The following is a 22,597-nucleotide window of genomic DNA, read 5'->3' on the forward strand; positions in this document are numbered from 1 at the left end:
ATAAGAAGTAAACCAAACTGCAATGCAGATTTAAATTACATGCTTATATCACAGCTAAACCCCATTTAGACACAGGTGATGTTTTCTTTGGCAAGACAATGTAAAAGAACAATCTCAAAAAAATTCCAGCAAACTTAAATTCCTTTTGTAACAACAAATGTCAGCATTATGAATTCACTACATCATGTGGTCAGTGACTGAAACTTCAATGACGTTCACTCAGCTTTCTGTAACACACAGGGGTACTGGGGAAATATCTGGGTCAATGCTTCAACATCAGTTTGGACTCTCAGTCCCAAAGCAAGACAGTATAGTCCTGACTTCCCAAACAGTAACCAGGAATGCACAGGTCACTGATGTTTACTGCAAAATGAAAGCCTAATCCAATTTTACTGAGTTGCCTCAATTCAGAGTTCTCATTTTGACAAAATTAAGCAAAAAAGCCTTTGTCAATGAGAAAATTACAGGATACCTCTTCACACTTCAGCTATTTTCTGCTGATGCAATCTAGGCAAGCAATGTGCTAAGCACTCAGGAAAATGCTATGAGCTCTACTCTAGCAGCAAGAAGTGGGACAAGAGCATAAATCTTTCAAATCAAAGGCAATAGGACAAAAACTTTAAAAGAAAATTCCTCCTCCAGTTATGCAAAACATTTCAAAGTTACTTCAGTGTTTTGTTAATAAACATAATTTTAGAGAGACTTCATGCAATATTGCTTCAGGAAAAGATATTTGCAAAGACATTTTTAGGTCTTTTATCTTACATATTACAGGCCTTTTGCTAGCACAATAAAAAACAGGCAAGCAACAAATTTTGCCTCTAAAATGACATTTTAAAGAGTTAATTAAAAAGATATCTTTACGGCAGCTAAAAGCTCTTTAATGAACTTCAGATCAGTTTCAAAACATGAAGGTGCTAGAAGAACAAAGCATCTTCAGAGCACTACCTGTTTACAATTTTAAGTCAAAGTGCAGAGATTTCCTGTTTCAATTACCAAAGAATAGAAGCTGAGTGCCTAAATGGGGTTATTACAGCACGAACATGTTAGGGACATAGGCTGAGCTGCACAGAAGCACAGTTTGTATACAAACACAAACAGCTGCAATACAATACACATTACCTGTCTGCTCTGTGTCCGTGGCTGTATGGAAGAAATTGTACAATCACAATGAGAGAGAGAGAAGTAAAAGATGCACATGAGATTTCTGAAAAAAAGTCCTCACCTTCTGTTACTGGAATTCCACAAGGATCCATTTGTAGTGCATATGGACAGTACTAACCATACATTTCCTTATTTAAAGAGGAGGATTCCTGAACATGCTAACTTTGTGGCTACAACACAATCATTAAAAGTATGTCCAACAAGAGATTCATGATTAATCACCAGTTAGAGAAGTGTTTCCTACTCTGTCCCAAGAATCACAGAGCTATAATGTAAGAGTGTAAATCACAAATTATGTCATAGAATCACAGAATCATAGAATCAGTCAGGGTTGGAAGAGACCACAAGGATCATCCAGTTCCAACCTCACCACCATGGGTAGGGACACCTCACACTACATCAGGCTGTCTAGAGCCTCATTCAGCCTGGCCTTAAACACCCCCAGGGATGGAGTTTCCACCACCTCTCTGGGCAACCCCTTCCAGGGTCTCACCACCCTCATGCTGAAGAACTTCCTAATACCCAGTCTGAATCTACTCATTTCTAGCTTTGTTCCATTCCCCCTAGTCCTATCACTACCTGACACCCCAAAAAGTCCCTCCCCAGCTTTCTTGTAGGTCCCCTTAAGATACTAAAGGTCACCTGGGAGCCTTCTCCTCTCCAGACTGAACAGCCCAAACTCCCTCAGCCTCTGCTCATAGCAGAGGTGCTCCAAACAGAATAACAAATCAAGAAATTATCCCAAATATACATGGCAGAAAATCAGAAACAAATGTTTTCTGAGCTGGCAAAAAGAGGATATCAGGTATGAACAATTTCTTAACATCAAAAGGGTATAGTGAAATACCCTTTTGTCTGGAGTAACGAAGCAACACACCCTTGCAATTATTTAATACTATCATGTAGAAGTTACTCTGACACTACTACACAATAATCTAATAAATACATATTGGTACTGCTTGAATTCAGGGTGTAATGCAAGCAGAAAATAGAAACAAGCTTCTAACCAAGATATGCACTTAAGCAATCTTTTCAATGACAGAAAAGGTATAGGTAGGAAAATGCATACTGTAAAATGAACCACAGTATTCAACAGGACAGACAATCCTTATTCATCTCATCACTTTTAAAAATATGTATTTTTTAAATGGAAATGTCTGAAAAGGCACTTTTCAAAGGTTTACTATTGCAACATTTACCTGCTGCTTCAAATTTTAGAAAGCAATGATGCTGAAATATCAAGGTGAAACCTGTTGTTAAAAAATTCTACTAAGTTTTGACAACAGTTTCAGCTGCAACTTTCTAACTGTGTCCCAGGATCCAGAACTCCAGATACTGTGAGAACTGGTTAAAAAAAAAATCAGTTGACATTGGCAGAGCTCATTAAATACATCCAGATCATGCTCAGGTATCTCTTTAAAAATAAAGGTGGATGCCATGAGACCATTTGAATTGTTTTACCTTTTTTTTCCTCTGAAGCAACAGGAAAATACATATCCAGTCTGTCACATTTCACACACTATTACAAAGTTTTTTCTTACATAAGACCTGAAGACCAAAATCTACTTCAAACGGTATCCAAGGACACCAGGTCTTCTAAGCAAATCATCTCAATGGAGAAACACTCCAGGATTTACCTGTCAATTCAGATGAAAGGTGTGCCTCACTTCATCAAATCCTAACCCTTTATTTCTCTTTGAAGTTTTGAGACCTGTCCTTTTTCTAACTAGTCCCAAAGGGAAAACTGTCGTTCTCAGAAAACTTACTTCCTCTCAAGGATGATCACACGATTCCCAGCCTCATATCATTTTAACACAGACTGAGGTTATTTCAGCGAAGACAAAGTTTTACAAATCCAAATTATCATCCCCACATTTGACTCTAATAATTGTGCTACTGTGCACAAACCCTGCTTGGGATCTCTCTTTTTTTTCCTGTTCTTTATTTCTCCACAAAATGTAACTTTCCATATCATTATCTATTTCTGCCTCCCTGCTGAGATACAACATTTAGCACACTATTTGCCTGCTTCTCCCAGCTGTCTTTCTTCTTTCTACCCTATTCCTTACACTAAATTCATCACTGTAGTATCAGATTTCTTTACAGCAGTTTGATACACAGCGTATCCCACGTTTGTCCACCATTTGCAGCAGGAGACATGACAGCTTCACATTCAGATCTCTTTAATGCTGCTCTTCTAGACATTCTTGTAGACTTGTCATTTCAATTACCAGTTATTTTCCTCATTAGAGCAATAGTCTACTCTTGACACCAATGCCCAAGACAGCAGAGGAAACAAAAAAGTTACTACCAGTCAGAAGGCAGTCAATGAATGCACATACAGTTGTGCATGCCTAATTTTAGGTATGTATAAGTCTTTGTGCAGACATAACAAAAGAGATCAGTACATTTTGAATGCAATTATGCTGATTATAACAGGTTTTAATATCTTTATGACTAAATTATTTGTCATATCACTTGCCCTACGTGTCATCTTTTCTGGGAGAACACTGCCTCTGCCTGAGGCAGCATTGACTATTTAACTTAATCTTCCCCCAGGGCTGGAAAGCACCTAATCCATTCTGGGAACTGCCAAGTTCTAAACCAAAAGGTACAAAGTAAAATAAAAATAAAATTATATTAAAAGTCATGTTAAAATAAAATAACATCAAATAAAATATGAAATGTCAGAGAAAGCAAAACACAACCCAAAAACTTCTAACCCGCGAGCCATTTCTGCTAACCCAAAGAGAATAGATCCTGAGATCCTGCCTTACCTTCGGGCAGGAACAAAGGAAAAATGAGCAGGTGCATTTGGAGAGAAGTTCCTGGGACTGTCCAAAGGGCTGCTACCTGTTTGAGAAAATATATTAAAAAAAAAAAATCACCCAAAAAAGCTTTTGTTCATACTTGCAACAAGAGGAATAAGTTTTCACTGTGCAGAATGTCCTTCAATTGCATGTTGTAGCCACAAATAATTGAAAATATGGAGGTTTGAATCTTTGATCATCTGAGAACTAGTTTGCTAATGAAATGTTCTAAAATGGATTATCAGTATTTCCCCTCCTTTCAAAATAATTTAAGGTGTATGTTTTCTTCCTTACTTTTACATAAGTAATGTCTTACACGTACACAAAACAGTTAATATTTTGCAATAAATTCTATCTAAAAGCTTTTCTTAACACTTCTCAATGGAAAATCTGAGTAAGAAATTACATTGATGACAGCTTCAGCAATAATAAATGGTAAGAAATTGCTTCTTCACGCTGTACACCAAGGCTGAATGCAAAACTGACTGAGGAAAAGAAAAAAAAAAAAGACCTAACAAAGGAACTGCACATGATAATAAAAAGGTCTTTACATACATAAGATGATCAGCCTATAATGTATCAGCATTCATTTCAAGAACCACTTTTCTGAAATAATACTTCCACCACAAAATTTCCAGTGAATTTACACAGTAAGGCAAAAAGAACAATTTTCACCTGACATAAGATTACTTTCTCTGGGCTTTCTCTGCCATACGATGCATAAGCATATGGTGGTAATTGGTATTTTGCAAGGTCTTTTATTACAAAGTAAAAAGCAAGCATTTTGTAGAGAGTCCTTCTGAAATAATTTACAGACTAACTGCAGAAAACTTTGAAAATTATGGATGAATATGAAGTTTTGAGTCAGCCAGTGTGCTTTCTGGCAGGCATATTCTTAAGTGGTTTGCTCTTTCAGATCCTTAACACAAGTACAAAAGAGAAACTATACATAGTAAACATATGCCAACAGCAATTTCTTTGTCCACAGACAATAAACATTTGAATAAGAGTAGGGAAACTAAATAGACACTGGACAAGCAATACACTGCAAGGTGTACAAGTGTGCTCATCAGAAATGTTTCCAAATTTAGATTCCATTAAAAATTGATTTATTTTAAAAGTCGTGCTGAAAAGTGAAATATCAGTGATGAGTTATCTGCAAAGGACTTGTCTGTTTCAGGAGAAGCAGTAAGTGTTGAGCTTGCCTCCCAGGCCAGCACTGTTTGAGAGGTTATAGTCCCATCCAGGTTATAATTAAGCTGCATTAATTTCAGCCCTAGTTATTCAGACATCTGAACTGTAATACTGAGCAGAAATTAAATACAATCACTGTGCTCAGAAAAGGTAACATTCACTCACACTTCAGCTATAAAACTGGTTCACAAAAAAAATGCAGCAGTATCTCTCCACTTCTTTTGACCAAGGTGCAAGCACACCTGGCATGTAAGGAGAACAAGCTGATACCTTCTGGGATATCAGGATGGCCACAATACAGGTCTGCAAAGTCCATCTGGTCTTGAAGTATAGAAGAGGAAAAATAGCAGCTGGTTGAGATTAAAGCAGCCCCAAACTGATCTAACATGTGTCACGGGGTGATGAGAGAGCTTGACAAGTAAGTAAATTCCAGACCACTCCACAATCTGCTTCACCAAGAGCAAACTAAATTAAAAACAAGGGGTTTGAGCAACAAGTTTGTCTTCCTTTGGCTTGGTTATCTTTTGTGCTGTTAGTTAATCACTAACAACTTCACCATGTTACATAACACAACGCAAGGCTTCACCCCAAACTGGATACCATTTAACCCACTCCCAGTACATCCCAAGTGAGCAAGTGACAAGAAATCAATAACTAGATAATTTTTCATGCTTCAGTTATTAAGCCTGTACTCATTTTAATTCCTATGGTCACAGCAGAAAAGCAGAGACATTGAGCTGCTTCTGAGTTAAGAGCGGACTGAGTGGTTTGGCAGTCTAGGTGGCACTGCAAGCTTACAAGATGAAAGAAGGCTGCAATAGCCACAAAGTGAACAACTCGATGGTGCACAAACACACATGTCCTGGCAGCAGCACAAGGCTAGCGTTAGGGTCGTCATTTACTTGCTAGCAGAAAGCTGAAGGTTTTTGATCAGGAGGAAGCGCAGCAGGAGTTGGAGGCCTATCCACTGCTTGCACATCTTCAAACAAAGCAAGGAAGGCTGCATGTGTCGGTGGGAACCTTGGTCTTTGCTTCCTACTTTCTCAAGATTTACTGACAATTAACCCTACTGTGACAAGACAATCTTTTTGAACGAGTCCACTGCTCGATTCTGTTATAAACAGTCACAGAACTGTTGTTGCCTTTTTGTATCTTCATCGATCTTTTGTAAACTTTCCAGATCATGATCAAAATAGGATTTCAGAATAATGGAGCAAATTGGGTAATGACAGGTTTTAAATTTTGAAATCAAACATGTGGGTGTTTGAACTCCTCTGAGCCTGCACAATCTGCTATGGAGATACCACTAATTTTTCAGCAACTCCTTGCTCAGATTTATATGGCATATTTCCTTCCAGACACCGGAATTTTAATTAGATCCCCTGTGAGTTTCTTCTAGTTTTAAAATGAAAAGCAATTAGTTTTTCTACTCAATTCAAGTCTGGGTGAAGCTTTTAAAACAACAACAGGGAGAAGGGGAATTACTACTTTCCCTAAAATTTCCCAGTACTGCTGCATCTGCTCCAGTTGAAGGAATTTTAATAAGAGAAGCCTTAATGCAGTGGTCTCATTCACCAAGGCTGATCGAAACCCTATTTATTCTGTTAGCAAAGGTAAATTCCCCTGTTGCTGAAGGGTTATAGGTGGCTACTACAGAACCTGAAACAACTGTCTCAAGGGAGGCTGTTACACAGAATGATTGCCCATTAGGTAAATCAACGCACTTACATGAACGTTAATAATTCAGGTACAAGCCTTTACATTTTCCAGGCACAGGAAGAATGCAGCCAGAGCATTTGTACAGCCACTACCTACCCTCAAAATACAAAAACAACCTTACAGGCAATAGATAAGGGAAAGCCTCTGCTATCATCCACACGCACGACACTTGTATAGGTAATGAGTCTTCAAACTCATACTAGAACCGTTTTGAGATTAAAAAAAACCCAAAACAACAGAGAAATGCAAAAAACCGAAGTTGTTGTGGTTTTCTACACAGGATATACCACCAATATTTGCTGAATACCAACACAATCAGCTGAAGATCTTGCATGCTACAGAATTAGCTGCCGTCCTGAGCACACAAATAATGCTGAAATACTTGAAATGACTCAAAAAGTTTAAGCACCCTCACAGAAAGTGACGTAACCTCTTTCTAACGTTCAGATTTTTAACAATGGATTTGAAGAAATATAACTAAATGTAAGGCAAAGATGTGCACACAGCTCATTCATACAGTTTGAAAACTGAATCAGCACACTTTAAAATCTATTGAGTATCCTTGAATCAGGAGTGATTTCATGGCAGAGTTGCTTTCATCCTAAATGTTGGTATTTCTTAACCATTACCTTCCCTCTACATTTTCTAGGACATGAAATTGCCTGGCATCTTATCTGGATGCTGCTTCAGATAGAAGGGTATCTGTCTGAATCAGTGTTCACTGGGGGGCAGGTTTACTTGATGGGAAGCCAACTGCGCTGTATCACACCCACTGACTTTTACTTTACATAGCGAAAAGTAACTCCTGAGGCTAGTGCCATTCAGGTCTTCACTTTAGAGTGGTGCCTGAAAAGTCTCCCTGATTTCTCTGCAAGTTTAATGTTCTTTTGATTCGTGAAAGAGTTTCAAAATGGCCATTAATACGAGCATGTTCAAGACAAAAGAGGCCAGGGAGAGGTTCCAGCATATCTCTTAGTAACTTAGCAGTCTATGTGCCTGAACAAACAGATTGATAGATTCTGTTCAAATACTAAACAAATATCACAGCCTGTTCTCAAATTCACAGCTCGTATATGGTATTTCTTATGAAAATATTTGTGACTCTACTCTAAATTTCATCTACTTTTGTCTCTTGTATAAACTCTTTTTTCCCAGGGAGGACACCTAAATATAGTACTGTTAGAGAACTCAAAATACATGTATTTTGCCTTCCTATGCTCCATTGGCTACTCTTGGAGGTTACAAAGGATTTCCCTTTAATTAATAGTTTTAAATAGTTAAAAATATGCAACATCAGAACAAAAACTGGAAATATTTGGCCATTACTGCTAAAGAAAAGACACCACACGACTGATTAGTTATTCTTGTTTCTAGAAGACGTGTATCTCTAATAGAAGAGAAACTTGTAAAGCCTTAGCTTCAAAACCACTGAAGCAACTTTCTACTTTTTAAATAGAGACAGGAGAAAAACAAATCTAAAGAAAATAAACTGTAAACATTTCTGCATTTGTTTCCTGAGCAATGATCACATCAACATCTTGTTGCAACCTGCCAAGTGAGGACATTCCTTTCCTATTTCAAGGACCACCTTCTCAGTTACTTCAGTTAAAAGCTTGTACAACTAATTTAAAATTTGGTAAATTCAACATATATGTCAACTCTAAGAACAAAGAGCACAACATAACCAGATGGAGAATCTCTACCAGGAAAATGCCTTGTTGTAACTCAGTTTTACAAAGCTATCCCTATTATAAGCAAGCATGGCAGAACTGATGGAGTTTGAAGTGAAAGGGAACTGCCTTCCACAAATTTTTGGCCCTGCATTTCATCTGAGATTGTATAGTAAAAAGAAATTATTTTTAATATACCATTTTTAAGATTTTCTTCACATTTTAAATTGAAAATCATGGGTCATATTAAAAAAAACAAACAATGTAATTTAAGCAACTTCTTAGCCTTCCGTGACTGGGCTTTACAGCATCCTGAGGAAATATGACCAGATACTTAAGAAAATGCAGAGTGGTTGAGACTTTCATGGGCATTCCTGAACAATAACTTTGTCACCTCTTTCTTTTCAACAGGCTGGATGTCACATCTCAAGATGCAATGCTCTGCAAACAGAAGCAGATGGTTCCTTCTAGCTGAGATACTCTCACTTTGCTGTTCTTTCTCAGTACTTCCTTAGTTTCAATCTCCAGAAAGTATTTACAGAACATACTGTCACGTAGGAGGAAGTAAGTCTGATTATAATGAAAACAGTAGTTACTTGTCTCACGTGCAACAGTGATGTGCTTTCAGACGTGCTCTTTTGTGGATGATGTGCCACAAATGTTCAAGCTGATTTAAGCTACTGACTGGCGCCTGTTAGGGCCATATCTTAAGCCCAACAATGTAGTCACACAGCACCTACCTCCCTCAACAATAAAAACATCAAGGGAACATGCTGTTAGGCAAGCTGTTGAATCTGCATGTGTGACCCTTTCTGAAAATCTGTAATTACTGTAGGCTGAACAACCATCTCCACACACTTCACCTTGATGACTAACAAACAGTTATGCATTTGCTCTGAAATGAGCATTTCCCAGTTGCTGCCATGGTAAAACTGGCAGTAATGAATTAAAAAAAAAAAAAAGTAAGAGAATCCTAAACACCTCAAGTTGCTCTGAACAGCAGATAAAGACCTTAAGATAGCACAGAGCACATCTGCCAGGCTGCTGGAGGCATATGGAAACAAGCAGGATGTTTCATCTCATGAGAACTACAGTGAAAGCACTGGCACATATTAACTATGCTAGAAGACTCAAAGTAAGAGATTTACCTAAATATAGTTACTTATTTTTATTTTACTTGGTTCTCAGTCTCCAGTCCTTTTGCAGGATATTAAGAGGACTGAACTCCCCAGAAAGAGTGAAGGATGGATATGATAATGAATTAGAAAGTGCAGAACAGATAAGGACATAAAACACTTATTCTGAAACTGTAGAAAGCCTTTTCAAATTAGTAAAGATGAAATGCTATAATCAGATTAATTTCAAAGAGGATATTTTGATGCAAGGTATGGTTATGTTCAAACTCACTAGAAAGAACACTGATGTTTTTCCCAAAGATTCCCAGGTAAAAAATAGGGAGTTACCTGTATGTCCATGAAGAGGGGAATGTGGTCGTGGGAGAGTCGGAGATGTGCTGGATGTTACAATCAAACTCTTTCTGTTGCTTGTCCGACAGCTGAAAGAGAGAGAGATAAGCAATAAGCAATGGTCAGATGAACACGAGCATCTGAAGGCAGGTCCTGCAGAACATCTTTGAGCTAGGGAGGAATCTCTCAGTATTTAGGTCAACATTTCCTCATGCTCTCAATCTTGGTAGTGACACTGCAAAAAAGAAAGTATACAGGGCCAAAAGGTACTTCGTCAGCAACAAGTGCTTTAACATGCTGGAAGCAATACAGAACTGCAGTTCATGCTGTACAGGCCAGATAATTGGTAGCACAACTCCAGACTCAGAAAATATGAGCAACTCTTGCTTTACACATCACACCAAAACATCCAGAAAACTGTAAAATACCCCAGAGTGCTTCAGATATTCTTCCTAATATCTGACTCAGCAAATAAATCTGTTATAATCATTTGTAATTACTATGAGAAACCAGAGCATATTCCTTATTCCAGAGCTGGAATTATGAAGCAAAGCATTAGCACAATTCTGCAGATGAGCAGGAATCCTAGTATCTAACTCAGCAAATAAATCTGTCACAAGTATTTGCTATTACTATGAGAAACCAGAGCATACTCCTTATTGCAGAGTTGGAGTTATGAAGCAAAGTGTTAGCACAACTCAGCAGATGAGCAGGATTACTAATAAAACTTAAAACCTGAGACTCAAGAATCTTCACAAACACATGCATCAATACAGACAGAAAACCTGGAAAAGCAAGTTTCACAGAAGCCCTTTCCCAAACAAAAATCAACTTCTGTTACTGCTACGACTTTGTTACAGCAACAAAAGCAACACTTCTGACTAAGGCAGCTCATGTATTTGCCTCTCACTGAAGTTTCAGAACTTAAACAAAGAGAATGATGTGCTCCCCTATTTGCTGCCCAGCCTATGATTGCTAGTAGCAAATATTTAGCTATCTGAAGAAGATAAAAGTAACAGGAATGGGCAAGGGAAACGTTTTTTAAAATCTGGGGAGCTGTTAAGAAGAACAAGTAGATACTTACATCACCTTCTGATCACCATTTTTCCTCTTGTTCAAACAGAATAAATGGTCTATGTTCCCAGCAAAATCTCACAACTGACCAAATCTTAAAGCTACAGACATTTGTTCACTGTGCTTCTATAGCTTTCTAGATGGCAGAAACAGTTGCTGACTTCAGAAGTTCTCAAAACAAGTAACGAAATCTCGGAAGGGGGTGGGAGAATAGACAGGAGCGGGGAAGGTCAAGCAGAGGTTGAATGAAGAGCTTGTCAGGCCAGCTCTGGTGGTGTCCCATGAAGCTCCACATTGGGTGACCACAGGCACATACAAAGCCTGTTTGCCTGCAGAGCCCCCAATGCTGACATCTGCCTTGGTCCTTCCTGCACTGTCCGATCTTCTGGATCTGCCGGATCTGCCCAGCAATAAACATGTTCAGACTGCCAAGAGCTACAGTGTAATGCAAAACTATTTTGCTGCCACAGGATACAGAGCATTTGACTACTATTATTTGTAAGCTGTTTTTTTTTAATTGCTGTTCTATAAGAAACCAGAGAACTCAATGCAGAAGAACTCTCACTGAACTGCCAACTATAATAAACAACAATAAAGTTGAAGCACCATTAACTGGTATTCAGACTCTTTGGTATACTTAAAGCATTCCTCAAAATTATCTAACTGATTCCATACGCTCTCCATCTACATTCATGTATTATTCAACAACAGTCCATCCAAAACCTGACTGCCATTGTGTACACTATAGGGGAAAACTAATGGTCTGATTTTAAGAAGCTTAAAATCCCAGGTTCATGGATTCATTTAAATAAGTTTTCAATTACTCTATTCCAGTAACTAAAAAATCACCCAAGCCAAACCAGAAAACTCAATTCCAACATTAATATTAAGTAATAATGATGTTTACATTACTAGAAAATCTTTTTCACAACATGAGAATGCTGAGTATTCTAATATAATATGTAAGAAATAAGAAAAAATATGATATATTTTAATACAAATGATAATATAGGAATTTAAGATCTCACTCAATATAAAACACTAGTACACTGACAAAGCAGCTGTATCCTCTATGGTCATATACCTTTGCTAAAGAGAGTTCCTAAATGCACTTCATCACAATGATGTCTGGAGCTGGCTATGGAAACTTAGTGTATTTAAATCACAGAATAACAAGGAAAAATTAACTGTCCCAAACTCAGAGCTTTTTAACTGCTTGCCTGCATTTGCCAAACTGAACTCTGCTGTATTGGCAAACATAAGGAAGCAAAAGGAAAGGGTTAAAGTGGCTGGAGAGCAAGCACAGCTGAGACCCGTTAAAATAGGTCAGGTTTACACAAATGTACCCAGAGACAGGAATGGTTTGGAGTCAAAGCCTAACCCCAAGTTAGGAATAAAATATTATTCTCTTTATACTTTCAAAATTGGATAACTTTCAATTTCTCTGGATCTCCAATCTAGGAAGTGGGAACATTACTCAGGCCCGTTTAGCCACTTCTATGACGCTAGGTGTGCTGGCAGTAAGGCAAAGCTTAAACACTAAAGCTAAACCCCAAATTTCTAATTTCTTGACTCCATTTTATATGATGAGAAAAATATACAGACAAATAAAATCATGCTCTCTGGTGGCAGAAGAGAGTTCTCTGGATGTATACACAAAACTCTTAACAGATCTTGGAATCCCAGAGGAACTATAGAACCAGAGTGATGAAATTCTGGTAGTCACAAAAATACAAAAGAAAAAGGGGAAGGAATGAGGTAACATGAAGGCAGAAGTACCTTAGAAGTCACAATTATGGCATCTGAGCACCTCCTAAAGAAAGACAGCTAACTATGAAAGAAACAAAGCTGGCTTTAACCAGGGCTTGTGCCAAAGAAATTCTAATTAGTCAATTTAAGTTTGGGCAGAACCAATTCAAATGAAGAAAAAAGTATTTCCTGGAAGATGCACTTTAGCCAGCCAGACAGTACTGGGCTCAATACTGATCTACAAGGCAAATGATAATGAGAAGACATAATTTATTTCTTTAAATAGCATTAATTATTGTTTATTACTGTTCACAAATTCTCCAAACAATACCATATGTTTCCTTGCCCTACAAATAATTGAATCTACATAAGAAAACAGTATTAGAAGGAGAAAGTAGAAAAGGAAAAGGTTACCTATACCTCTGAGCATTTTAACTAAGGAAAAGAATAAAGTTTGCAACCAGTCCAGAGAGATTCCAGGCATTATTATTTATTTATAAGCCAAATTTTTGCAGTTTTCATTAAATGCAAGGCAAGCCTCACACTGATCCTCCTTTCCTCTCACTGCTTGGTATGGGTCTTGTTAACCATTTTTTCTTAGATCCCACTTCATCATTTCAGAGAACAAACCCCCTCCAGGTCTTCCAGTTTAGGTGAAATACAATTTTAATAGTGCAGAGTTTCTTTAATGCCCAGAGTTAGAGAGTTGAGCTCCAGACCAGAGAGTGCTTTGGAATGCTGTCAACATGCAGCCTGCCCTGGGCTGCCAGGGGCCCACAACCATGCTGCCAAACCCAAGCCTAGAAATCCCCAAAAGTACAACAACAACAACTTGATTTAATTGTGAACACACATACACACACACAGAGCAGCATGGACAGTTTATATCCCAATACTGGAAACAATGCCTTTGCCATCACTATGGAAATAGAGCTTTTACTATGTCTGGAGTTAACTTCTCCGCCTGCAGTAAAAATAACATTTGTTACATGGACTGAAGTGCTCCCAACACATTCCTGAAACTGAACACTGCAGGACATCAGACATGGGTCTGGTAACTGGACACTGGTTTTGGACCCAGTGAAATGTGTCCTGGAGCTAGCACCCCAAGCCAGAGTTATTTATGTGAACACTCAGTAGCGCTACCTGCGAGCTGCACGCAGCCCGGGCGCTCCTCGACTACACCCTGACAAACCTTCCCGTAGGTGCTGACAATCTGATGTTGAGCCTCTAAAATGAGCACCATTAGTACACCTTGCTCCACATGCATTTTCAGTCTGAAAAACAAATCAATGTTTCAGTTTCAGCATAAATCAATATTTGATTCTTTATTTTAGCAGTTTACTCAGGGGACACCTCCAACTCACTGAGCAAAGCTGATTAATGTCCATGAGGCATTCAAGTAACGAAAGCAAGAGCCACAGAAAAACAATTTAAAAATAATTAGCCAAACACAACTGCCAAGTTAACTTCATAGAGTTGCTGGTTATTGGAAATTAATAATGATAAAGAAGTTTCTCAAAAGCCATCTAACTTGATAGGCCTTGAAAAATTTCTCATCGTTGAAGCTGCTCTTCAATATGCAAGCAAACAGGATTAGCATTGACCACACAATTCTTCCCAAAGACTTTGATAGAAATCAACTTGAAGTAAAAAGGCATACATAAAAGGTACAGTTTAAATCACATTTTGGTTAGTAATCATTGATGCATTTTATTCACATCACTGATTTTTAGTTACAAAGTCCTGGTTTTGCAAACCACTCCAGGTTGTCAGTGTCAGATTAACTCTTGCATTACCTCCTTTCAAAATAACTTATCAGAAGTCCAACATTAGAACTGTTCCAGATTTGAAATTTAATTCAGTGAGCCCTAATGCCTACAAAATGGGATCCAAAATTCTGAGTACCTATACCTACAAAAGCTATCTGTGGTTCCATATTTTCCAGTGTACTGTCAAACTTCACTTAATTCTCCTCTGATGTTACAGGAGTTTGGTTTCAGTTGATTTGCTTTACAAAGACTTCTTTATGAGAAACAGACATTTTGGAAATGAAAATAAGTATTTAAAATTTTTATTCACAATGGCAAAAAAATTACAAAATCCAAAATCTGCATGTCAATGAATGCACCAGCTGTGCAGCAGTGTTAACTAGATGTGGAAGTTATTGTCTTAATTATAGTAATTCAAAGATGGAAGCAATTTTGTAAGCTTTAGCACTACCAACAACAGGGATAATTAGTTCTCTAAAATAGATAAGAATAAGTAAGCATCTGGTTCAAGTGATTTTATTTTTTTCTTCCACATTCAAGAATAGTTTAAAAGTTATTCATCCTAGAATAACTGGGGGAGGAGAAGGAAAGTTGTTATTATTCACGGTGTAGGTTTGGTGGTTTGCACATCCCTACAATAAACAATTCTTCTTTTATCTTAAAGAAATCTAGTTGTGCTCACTGAAGACTTGAAGGATGAAAACATAAGCTCAACAAACAACTTCTTAAAGATCACAGACAGATTCTCCATCATGAGAGACACAGAACTATCCTCTTTCCAGTGTCACCCAGGAAAACAGCTTGTATTTCCTGTCATTAAGTCTCATGTGCATGGAAACAGCCTTAATTTGGATCCCTTCCTGGCTGCCTTGTCCAGACTAACCAACTGAGGATTCTTACTCCAGTACATCTCCAGACGCTCCTTTGCAGCCATCCTTTCCTTTATAAGGGCAAACTCCAGCTTCCATGACCTTAAGACTGGGTTGCAGTACTTCTGTTTCCTCCATCTTATCAAAGAATCTCAAACAGGACTTGAACTCTATAACCTAAAGGAATTTAGCCTTAAAGTGACATAACTATGAAAACCAACTGGCTAACTACAAGATCCTCTTCCACAAAGAGCTGCCACCTGCTAGACACTGCAACCACACTGACTACAACCAGAGAAGCAGGTTGTAGTAGATTTGTGTTGCCCATTGCATTCAAGCACAATGAAGGACTGGACAAAAAGGTATTACTTTGTAATTAAATACTTTTCTCCATGTTTTCCAGCTTGCTGTAGGTGATAGTTGCAGCAGGCTGCTGCAGACTCATTCCATGTTCAAGGGTGTTTGGTTCACACAGGATAAAAAGCTTCATCTTGTTATTTTCCTTTTTTCACATCTATTTCATATTAATCCAGATATCTGCAATGTATAAACTGCTTCAGAGGAAGAAACACTGAACATGTTTAGGTATGAGAAAGTCTTCCTGCAAAGTGAAGAAGATGTCACTTTGCCACAAAACAAGAGAATGTCCATAGGTTGAAGCCTTTGCCTTCTCTATTAAAATAAGATGTTGTTGGGAGTTCCCATGTCTCATGCTGATACCAGTAAATTAGAGTCACTATGCAGGTGACTGTGGAAAGATGCAAATTCTAGTCGACCCATGAAGCTTGAGCTGCACTTCTCTACAAACACCCAAAGGGAGCACAAGAGGCAAAAATGGCAAAGAACATTATCTTTCAAAATGCCACACTTTTCAGCATGCTGACATTAACTGAACAAGGAGTCGAGCAATGCAAGGTTTACAAGGCACACTGTAAGCTGACATAGACTGGTTCTTTTGCTTTAAGGAAAATGAACACCTTAGAATTTAGGAATTAACATTGCATGAAAGACCATTTTACCTTCATTTTAAACAAGCCATATGCTAGATAAATCCTTCTGCTGCATTTAGAACTCAAATTCAAGAAGCAGGATCACCTCCAGCTAAGATATTACAAAAGAAAAGGCTGAAATTGCCAGTTAACACCAAATTTGTGTCTAATTTGCCTAATGTTTGAGGCTGGTGCACACCTGCGTACACCACGCCGCATAGTCCAGACCTTTTGCATTATTAACAGCATAGCAACAGCTCTGCAAAACCAAACAAAATGAAATGTCACAACAAATTACAATGACTGGTACAGCAATTCTCAACTAAATCAAGCCACTTTATTCTGAAGTATACCTCCATCTCAAATATGCTCCAAACCTATATTTGTGCACACATGAAAAAGAAAAAAAGAATAAAAATAAATTAAAAAACCCAAGAGATGTCTCAGAACAAATACAGACAGAATTTAATGGAAGGGAACATGCACCAATGTTTTCAAGCATTACTATCTCCTACTTCAGTCATGTTATGCATTATACTACCATGAAGTTACATCACAAAGTGTGAAAGGAGGATTTAATGAAAACTAAGCATAACTGCATACCTTCATTTCCCATTTCCTCCAACTATTATTAAATGCTTCATGTAGCAGAACTGTTTTTTAAATAAGTCTCTGCTAAGCAATTCTCACGAAAGGCAGTTTATTGCATTTTTTTTCCTCAAAAAAAAATCCAACCTGACAATTTCAAGACTGAAATGACAAAAGTGATTTTATATTGTTTCCAGTCTTTCAACCGTGTAGCTGACAATGATATGCAGGTGTGTAATATAGCAAATCCATTCTAAACACTTTCCCCAAAGACGCATCCGGAAAACCAAGCATACAAGCTGAAAATGGAAAGAAATGCTTCTCCTAGATGCAAAAGTAAAGAGCTTTAATATAAATCTTGCATAAATTAACATGAAGTCACTAAATTGCTTTATAGCACACAACGTGAACGGTTCATTTTGTTTCAGAGCATTTTCTTAGTTTAAGTATTAAAAAAAAGTTAGCTCTTTATCAGCTAATTACAGTTTCAGACTTCAGTGTAAGAATAAATTACATATCTAATTTAAAAGCTTTTCTAACAATATGTTATTTAAGAAATAATCTCCAAATCAGACTGTGACAATGGAGTTGCCTTTTTGCACAGAGCACAGACTTTCACATGGTTGTATAGTAATAAAATTGGGGTGGGAGCATTAAGAATGGACATGGGACTATGGTTTTGGCAAGTGAATTATTTGCTAGCTTTAATAATGTACATTCTGAAGGTTAGACCAACAAAATCAATATATAAGTGTGATAAAATCTACACTTTTCCTGCGTCGAATGCTCTTATTAAAAGGTAGTATTTTATCCAAAAACTCAGCATTCAGAGTTTATTTTCTAGTGGTGATTCACAGCCAAAATTTTTCAAATAGATTATACAGAAGCTCATGAAAGATGATGTGCAAATGATACCTTTGTAGCTACACAGAGTCCAAAAGCTATTTCTCTAGTTCATACAAAACTGTCAGGTCTGACTAGTCTTAAATTACTGTTGGATAGGGCAAATGCCAGTCCACACACTAAAGAAATCCTAGTACAGACAGAGCATAGGAAATAAAAGGAACATTTCAGCTTTACAGTTTTGGGGTTTTTTTTGACAGAAAGGCTTCCTAGATATTCTGAATTTATCCCAGAAGCTGAAAGAACCAAACTATTTGACCTTTAAAAAAAAAAAGGTCCACCATGATAAGCTGTAACACATATCATGCTCCACAGCACTGGTACATCCCTCCTGCCTTTCTGACCCATGAATCACTCCAACCATCATCTGTTATAAAAAACATGTTCTTTTATCATAACAAGACTGCAGCCTTCCCTTTGAGTTTTGCAGTGCTTCAACATAAACAAATGAATTTGTTCAATAGGTAAACAATTCATAAGTCATCCACTACAGCAAAGTACAACAGATGATGATGTAGATCTAGAAAATCGAAGGCTCGGCCTCAAGGTGCCTCCCTTGCAATTACTTTTAATTTATACTTCTGCTTCTGAAATAAGAAGTGAGGGTGCACTTTGTATTGCCACTATTCACGACCCTCTCTCCTTTCTAAAGCAATAATGTTTCTCATCTCTTTGCACTTTCTTGCAAGCAAACAAAAAACCCCAAACAAACCAGCATCAACTCCACAACATTTCTTAATAAGGACAAGTTACTTTTAAAGATAGTCCAATGTAGAAAGGTTCATTTTCTCAAGAGGGGCAAAAACACTTTTCTGTAAAAGTGTACTAAAAAGTATATCAACATAGAAAAACATGAAGCCTCCAAAGGCCTTCAAACAAAAGAACTGAAAGCAACTTACCACTTACTATGGTTGCACACACAAAGATGGAATTTAAATCCTCCTAAAGATCTCTAAGAGTACAAGCAGTGCACAAGTGTGCTAAGGTTGGCTGATAAGAGTCTAAAGGTGCATATTAGGAAAACAACTAGGCTTAACAAAACTGTAATCTTAGCAAGTAAGCTACAAAACCTTTGGCATTCCTCCAGAACTAAGCTGTTTTAGAAAGGAACATACCATGCTTTACTCATCTGGACTCACAGAGGCTGAGCAGAGCTGCTCCTGCTCCCTTCCAAAGCAATATGAAGGTGCAATGTGCATGCCAGTGTGCTGCTCTAATGCAAAACAGATACTGAGACAGAACGTATAATGCTCACTTTGTTCCCTTCAGCTCTGCAAAAAGAAATGTTGCTCAGGACCCTTCTAACCATTACACTCAATTCAATGGCAGAGAAGGAAAAAGAATATCTAGATAAGAGTTGGCTCTAAATGTCAAAAGATGTTGTCAGAAAGGAACTGGGGTTCTGTGGGCATTGAAAATACTCACTGCAGCAAGTAAAACCAGTATAAATTCATGTAGAAAGATAGCTTACACTCTTGTAAATCAAATTTCAGTTATTTGGTCCTTGCCCGTTTGGGCAAGGCAGATCTCTTGATAAAGCATTGTCTCAGATAAATCCAAAATACTTAAAAGACATGAAAAAATTACTTTAAAAAATACATTAGATAACTCTGCTGCAGTGTATATCAGACCAAATAAGCAGCCTATTTTAAAAAAGTAAATGAAACCATGTCTGTAGAATACATTTCAAGTTAATGGAGCAATGAAACCACAAAAGGCAGCAGAAGAGTGTGAGCCCCTGAGTGTGGATCCCACAAAAGAGCAAAAAGAGCAGCAAGGGTGAGCTTCTGGAACAATCAAGCCTGATTACATGTTAAACCTCATTCTTTTGTGTAAAGCTTACTTGCTATCTGAGCCAAATGTTCATTATCCAATAGCAATCAATTTTTCATACAAGGATGGCTGTTGCAGTTTAGTAACTATACAAACATCTACTACAAATAGATACACACACACAGAGTGAGGTTTGAAATTTTAGCAGCCCAAAGCAGAAACAATCATTCACAAAACTAAGCATAAGAAAAACACAAACATTAAAAGGCGCCAGCTGAGAGTTAAAGCTTATTGCAGTACATATTGAATGGTAAAGCAGCTCTGCCATTGCCTGAGACGAGTACCCTTGCTTGAAAAGCTGCTCCACTTAAGAAAGCTGAAGATTAAAATCAAAATCAATTCCACTTACAGTCAGATGGTGGAGAGTAGCAAGTACAAATACATGAGCATATCAAAAATAAATGGATGGTAGCAGTGATGGTAAAAAGGAATTATAAAAGAAATTAGGAAAAAAAAAAGTTCCTAATAAAATCACAGACCCATAATTTACAGTTATTAAAAAGAAGATATTTAATAAACATATTTCTGCTAAAATTAGATGAGAATATAAATGAAAAAAAACACTGAAAACTTTCTGAATGCTTCATGTACCTATAACTAAAGAAGCTATTATTTTTACAAATGGTGTGCAACAAACTTCAGCACAAACTGACAGACACAGGCACGAAAAAAAACCCACCATCTTCTCTGGGAGAAAGTACAGAAAGATCAAACAGCTAATTAAAATTAGCCTAGTAAAGGAGTGTTGTAAAACACATTTCTGGAAGCTGGGATTGTCATATCCCAGATTTCCCACCAGTTTGTTTCCACCAAAAAGTTTGACATCAGATGAAACCCAAGAAAGTTGCAGAAAGTACAAGAATGAAGACACAGAGGAAGACAAATGCAAACACGTAGAGAAAGTCTTCAAATTCCATAGCAATCATGCTTAATTTAAATTAAGCCTGCTAATTGCAATGTACTAATTTACCATGCAATCAAGACTGGAACAAAATTAAAGGACGGGAAAACATACAATATACTGGAAATAAGTAATTTCAAATGCCACCACAGGATTCTAGCTGGTTTCCTTAGAGATCCGAGATTCAGAGAAAGTCTCTTCTTGTATATGCTTACAGAACATTTCAACCTACAGAGGCTCACTCTCATTGGGTCCTGGCATCTCTGGTCTAGTATATGCTCACTGGCAGTGTTTTATAACACCAAAAGTAACTCCTTTTGCATCAGATAGAACACAAGAAGTGACATTTACATCTTCTACTAATTCTGAAGTAGTTTAAGTGGTGTGCTCAGTACTCCATAAACACAACAGGCAGTAATGGATACAGGGATGCCAATGCAAGCATCATACTACTAAATAAGCATAAGGATTTACTTAGCTTTTCAATACATGACTAAGCTTCGTTTTCACATAAAAATATCATAGTTGAATACCAACTCCTCAAACCTGAGGCATTTTTGTGGAAAAGACCCCTATTTATTAAGCTTACAGTTTCAAAACACATCTCATTTACTGCACAGCAATTCTCTGGACCCTTCCACCTTCAGCTGACATAGTACCAAAAGCAAGCAAACCAGAACAGTCTTTAAACTTTTAAGAGGCTTGGAATAAACTATGAGATTTCACTGCTGAAATGCTTACTATTTTATCTAGAAATCTACTCTAAAGAGCCCTGAAGCATTACTCTGCAGTCCTCAACGTAATAGCCAAAATAAAACTAAAAACTGGGCTATGGTCTGGGGAAATCTATTAAGGGAATATCTGAGAATTAGCTACAAATGTGGAGTCAAATCACTTCAAAGGTGTTTTCTTTAATGCTTTGACAAAATAGGTACCTTCTCGATATGTTAACTGAGATGGTGGCCAATAGTAAATGCTCAACATCTGACCAAAAGCCAAGTCATTTGCCTCCAGGTAGGTGCATGCTAGAAGATGACACATCACACACTCCCAGTTCTTTACATAAGGTCTGCTTTTTACAAAAACTATTTTGCCCTGAGGTATACAGTTCCTGGTTAACATCAGCATTCAGCTGCTATTAAAATAGTGGGAATCTCAAGTACACCAGAGAACATGTCACTTAGTTTGCTCCTCAGCACAACCCAGCACTTCTTCAAGGTACAAGGACACAACAATATGATGGTATGAACAAAGGCTCCTCAGAATTAGATACATCTACAAGTCCAGCCAAGAGCTTTAAGCCGGTAAGTGCTCTGGATTTTAAAAGCACTTGTCAAACAACAGTAGAAATAAGCAGATGCACAGACTTTGTAAGGATTCCAAAACCCAAATGTGTCGACTCCAATTAAACACAAGAACTGCACATTTACAGACCAAACACATGCCAGAACGTACTACTTCTCCCTTATCTTCATAGTAGCACTGATCTGATCTGAGTGTCCTCTGTGAGTTTTATAATCTCCTTTCTCCTCCTAACTCTTTGAAACCAGTTTCTTTCTCCAATATTTCATTTTGCTCATTCAAAACTTCAGGGTAAAATTATTTTATAGTCAGCAGCCTCCTTCATGAGAAAGATCCAAATAAATCATTAAATCATCCATGATTTGTGTATAGCTCCGTTTCCTCTCCACAAAAGTTCTGACTTGAAAAACTAGTTTGTCCTGGGCAATAGCCAAGTGTTCATAGGAGAGAGTTTTCATCTGAACAAAGAGCTTTCAAGGCATAAAACTTTAGTGTTAACCCTGTAGGACACTTTACATTTAGTCTGTCAGGGTAACAGATTTACACAGACAGACTCTCAAATAAAGCAGAAATTACAAACAATCCAGGGTATAT

The 22,597-nt window shown here is 37.5% G+C and overlaps 1 protein-coding gene across 8 annotated transcripts in view; it reads right to left on the reverse strand.

Moving 5' to 3' along the window:
* MAST2 (microtubule associated serine/threonine kinase 2) overlaps window positions 1–22,597 on the reverse strand; it is a 193,575-nt gene that overhangs the window by 59,846 nt on the left and 111,132 nt on the right. For 7 of the 8 annotated variants that reach the window (XM_064147647.1, XM_064147645.1, XM_064147649.1 and 4 more), the window contains 3 exons: window positions 10,021–10,112; window positions 3,942–4,017; window positions 1,123–1,143 (listed from right to left, as the gene is read on the reverse strand). In XM_064147647.1, the coding sequence (XP_064003717.1) occupies window positions 1,123–1,143; window positions 3,942–4,017; window positions 10,021–10,112 (189 nt within the window). The remainder of the gene's footprint in view (window positions 1–1,122; window positions 1,144–3,941; window positions 4,018–10,020; window positions 10,113–22,597) is intronic. The other variant, XM_064147646.1, reaches the window with a different exon arrangement.

Source organism: Pogoniulus pusillus, chromosome 8 (genome assembly GCF_015220805.1).
Source record: "Pogoniulus pusillus isolate bPogPus1 chromosome 8, bPogPus1.pri, whole genome shotgun sequence".
Classification (NCBI taxonomy): Eukaryota; Metazoa; Chordata; class Aves; order Piciformes; family Lybiidae; genus Pogoniulus; species Pogoniulus pusillus.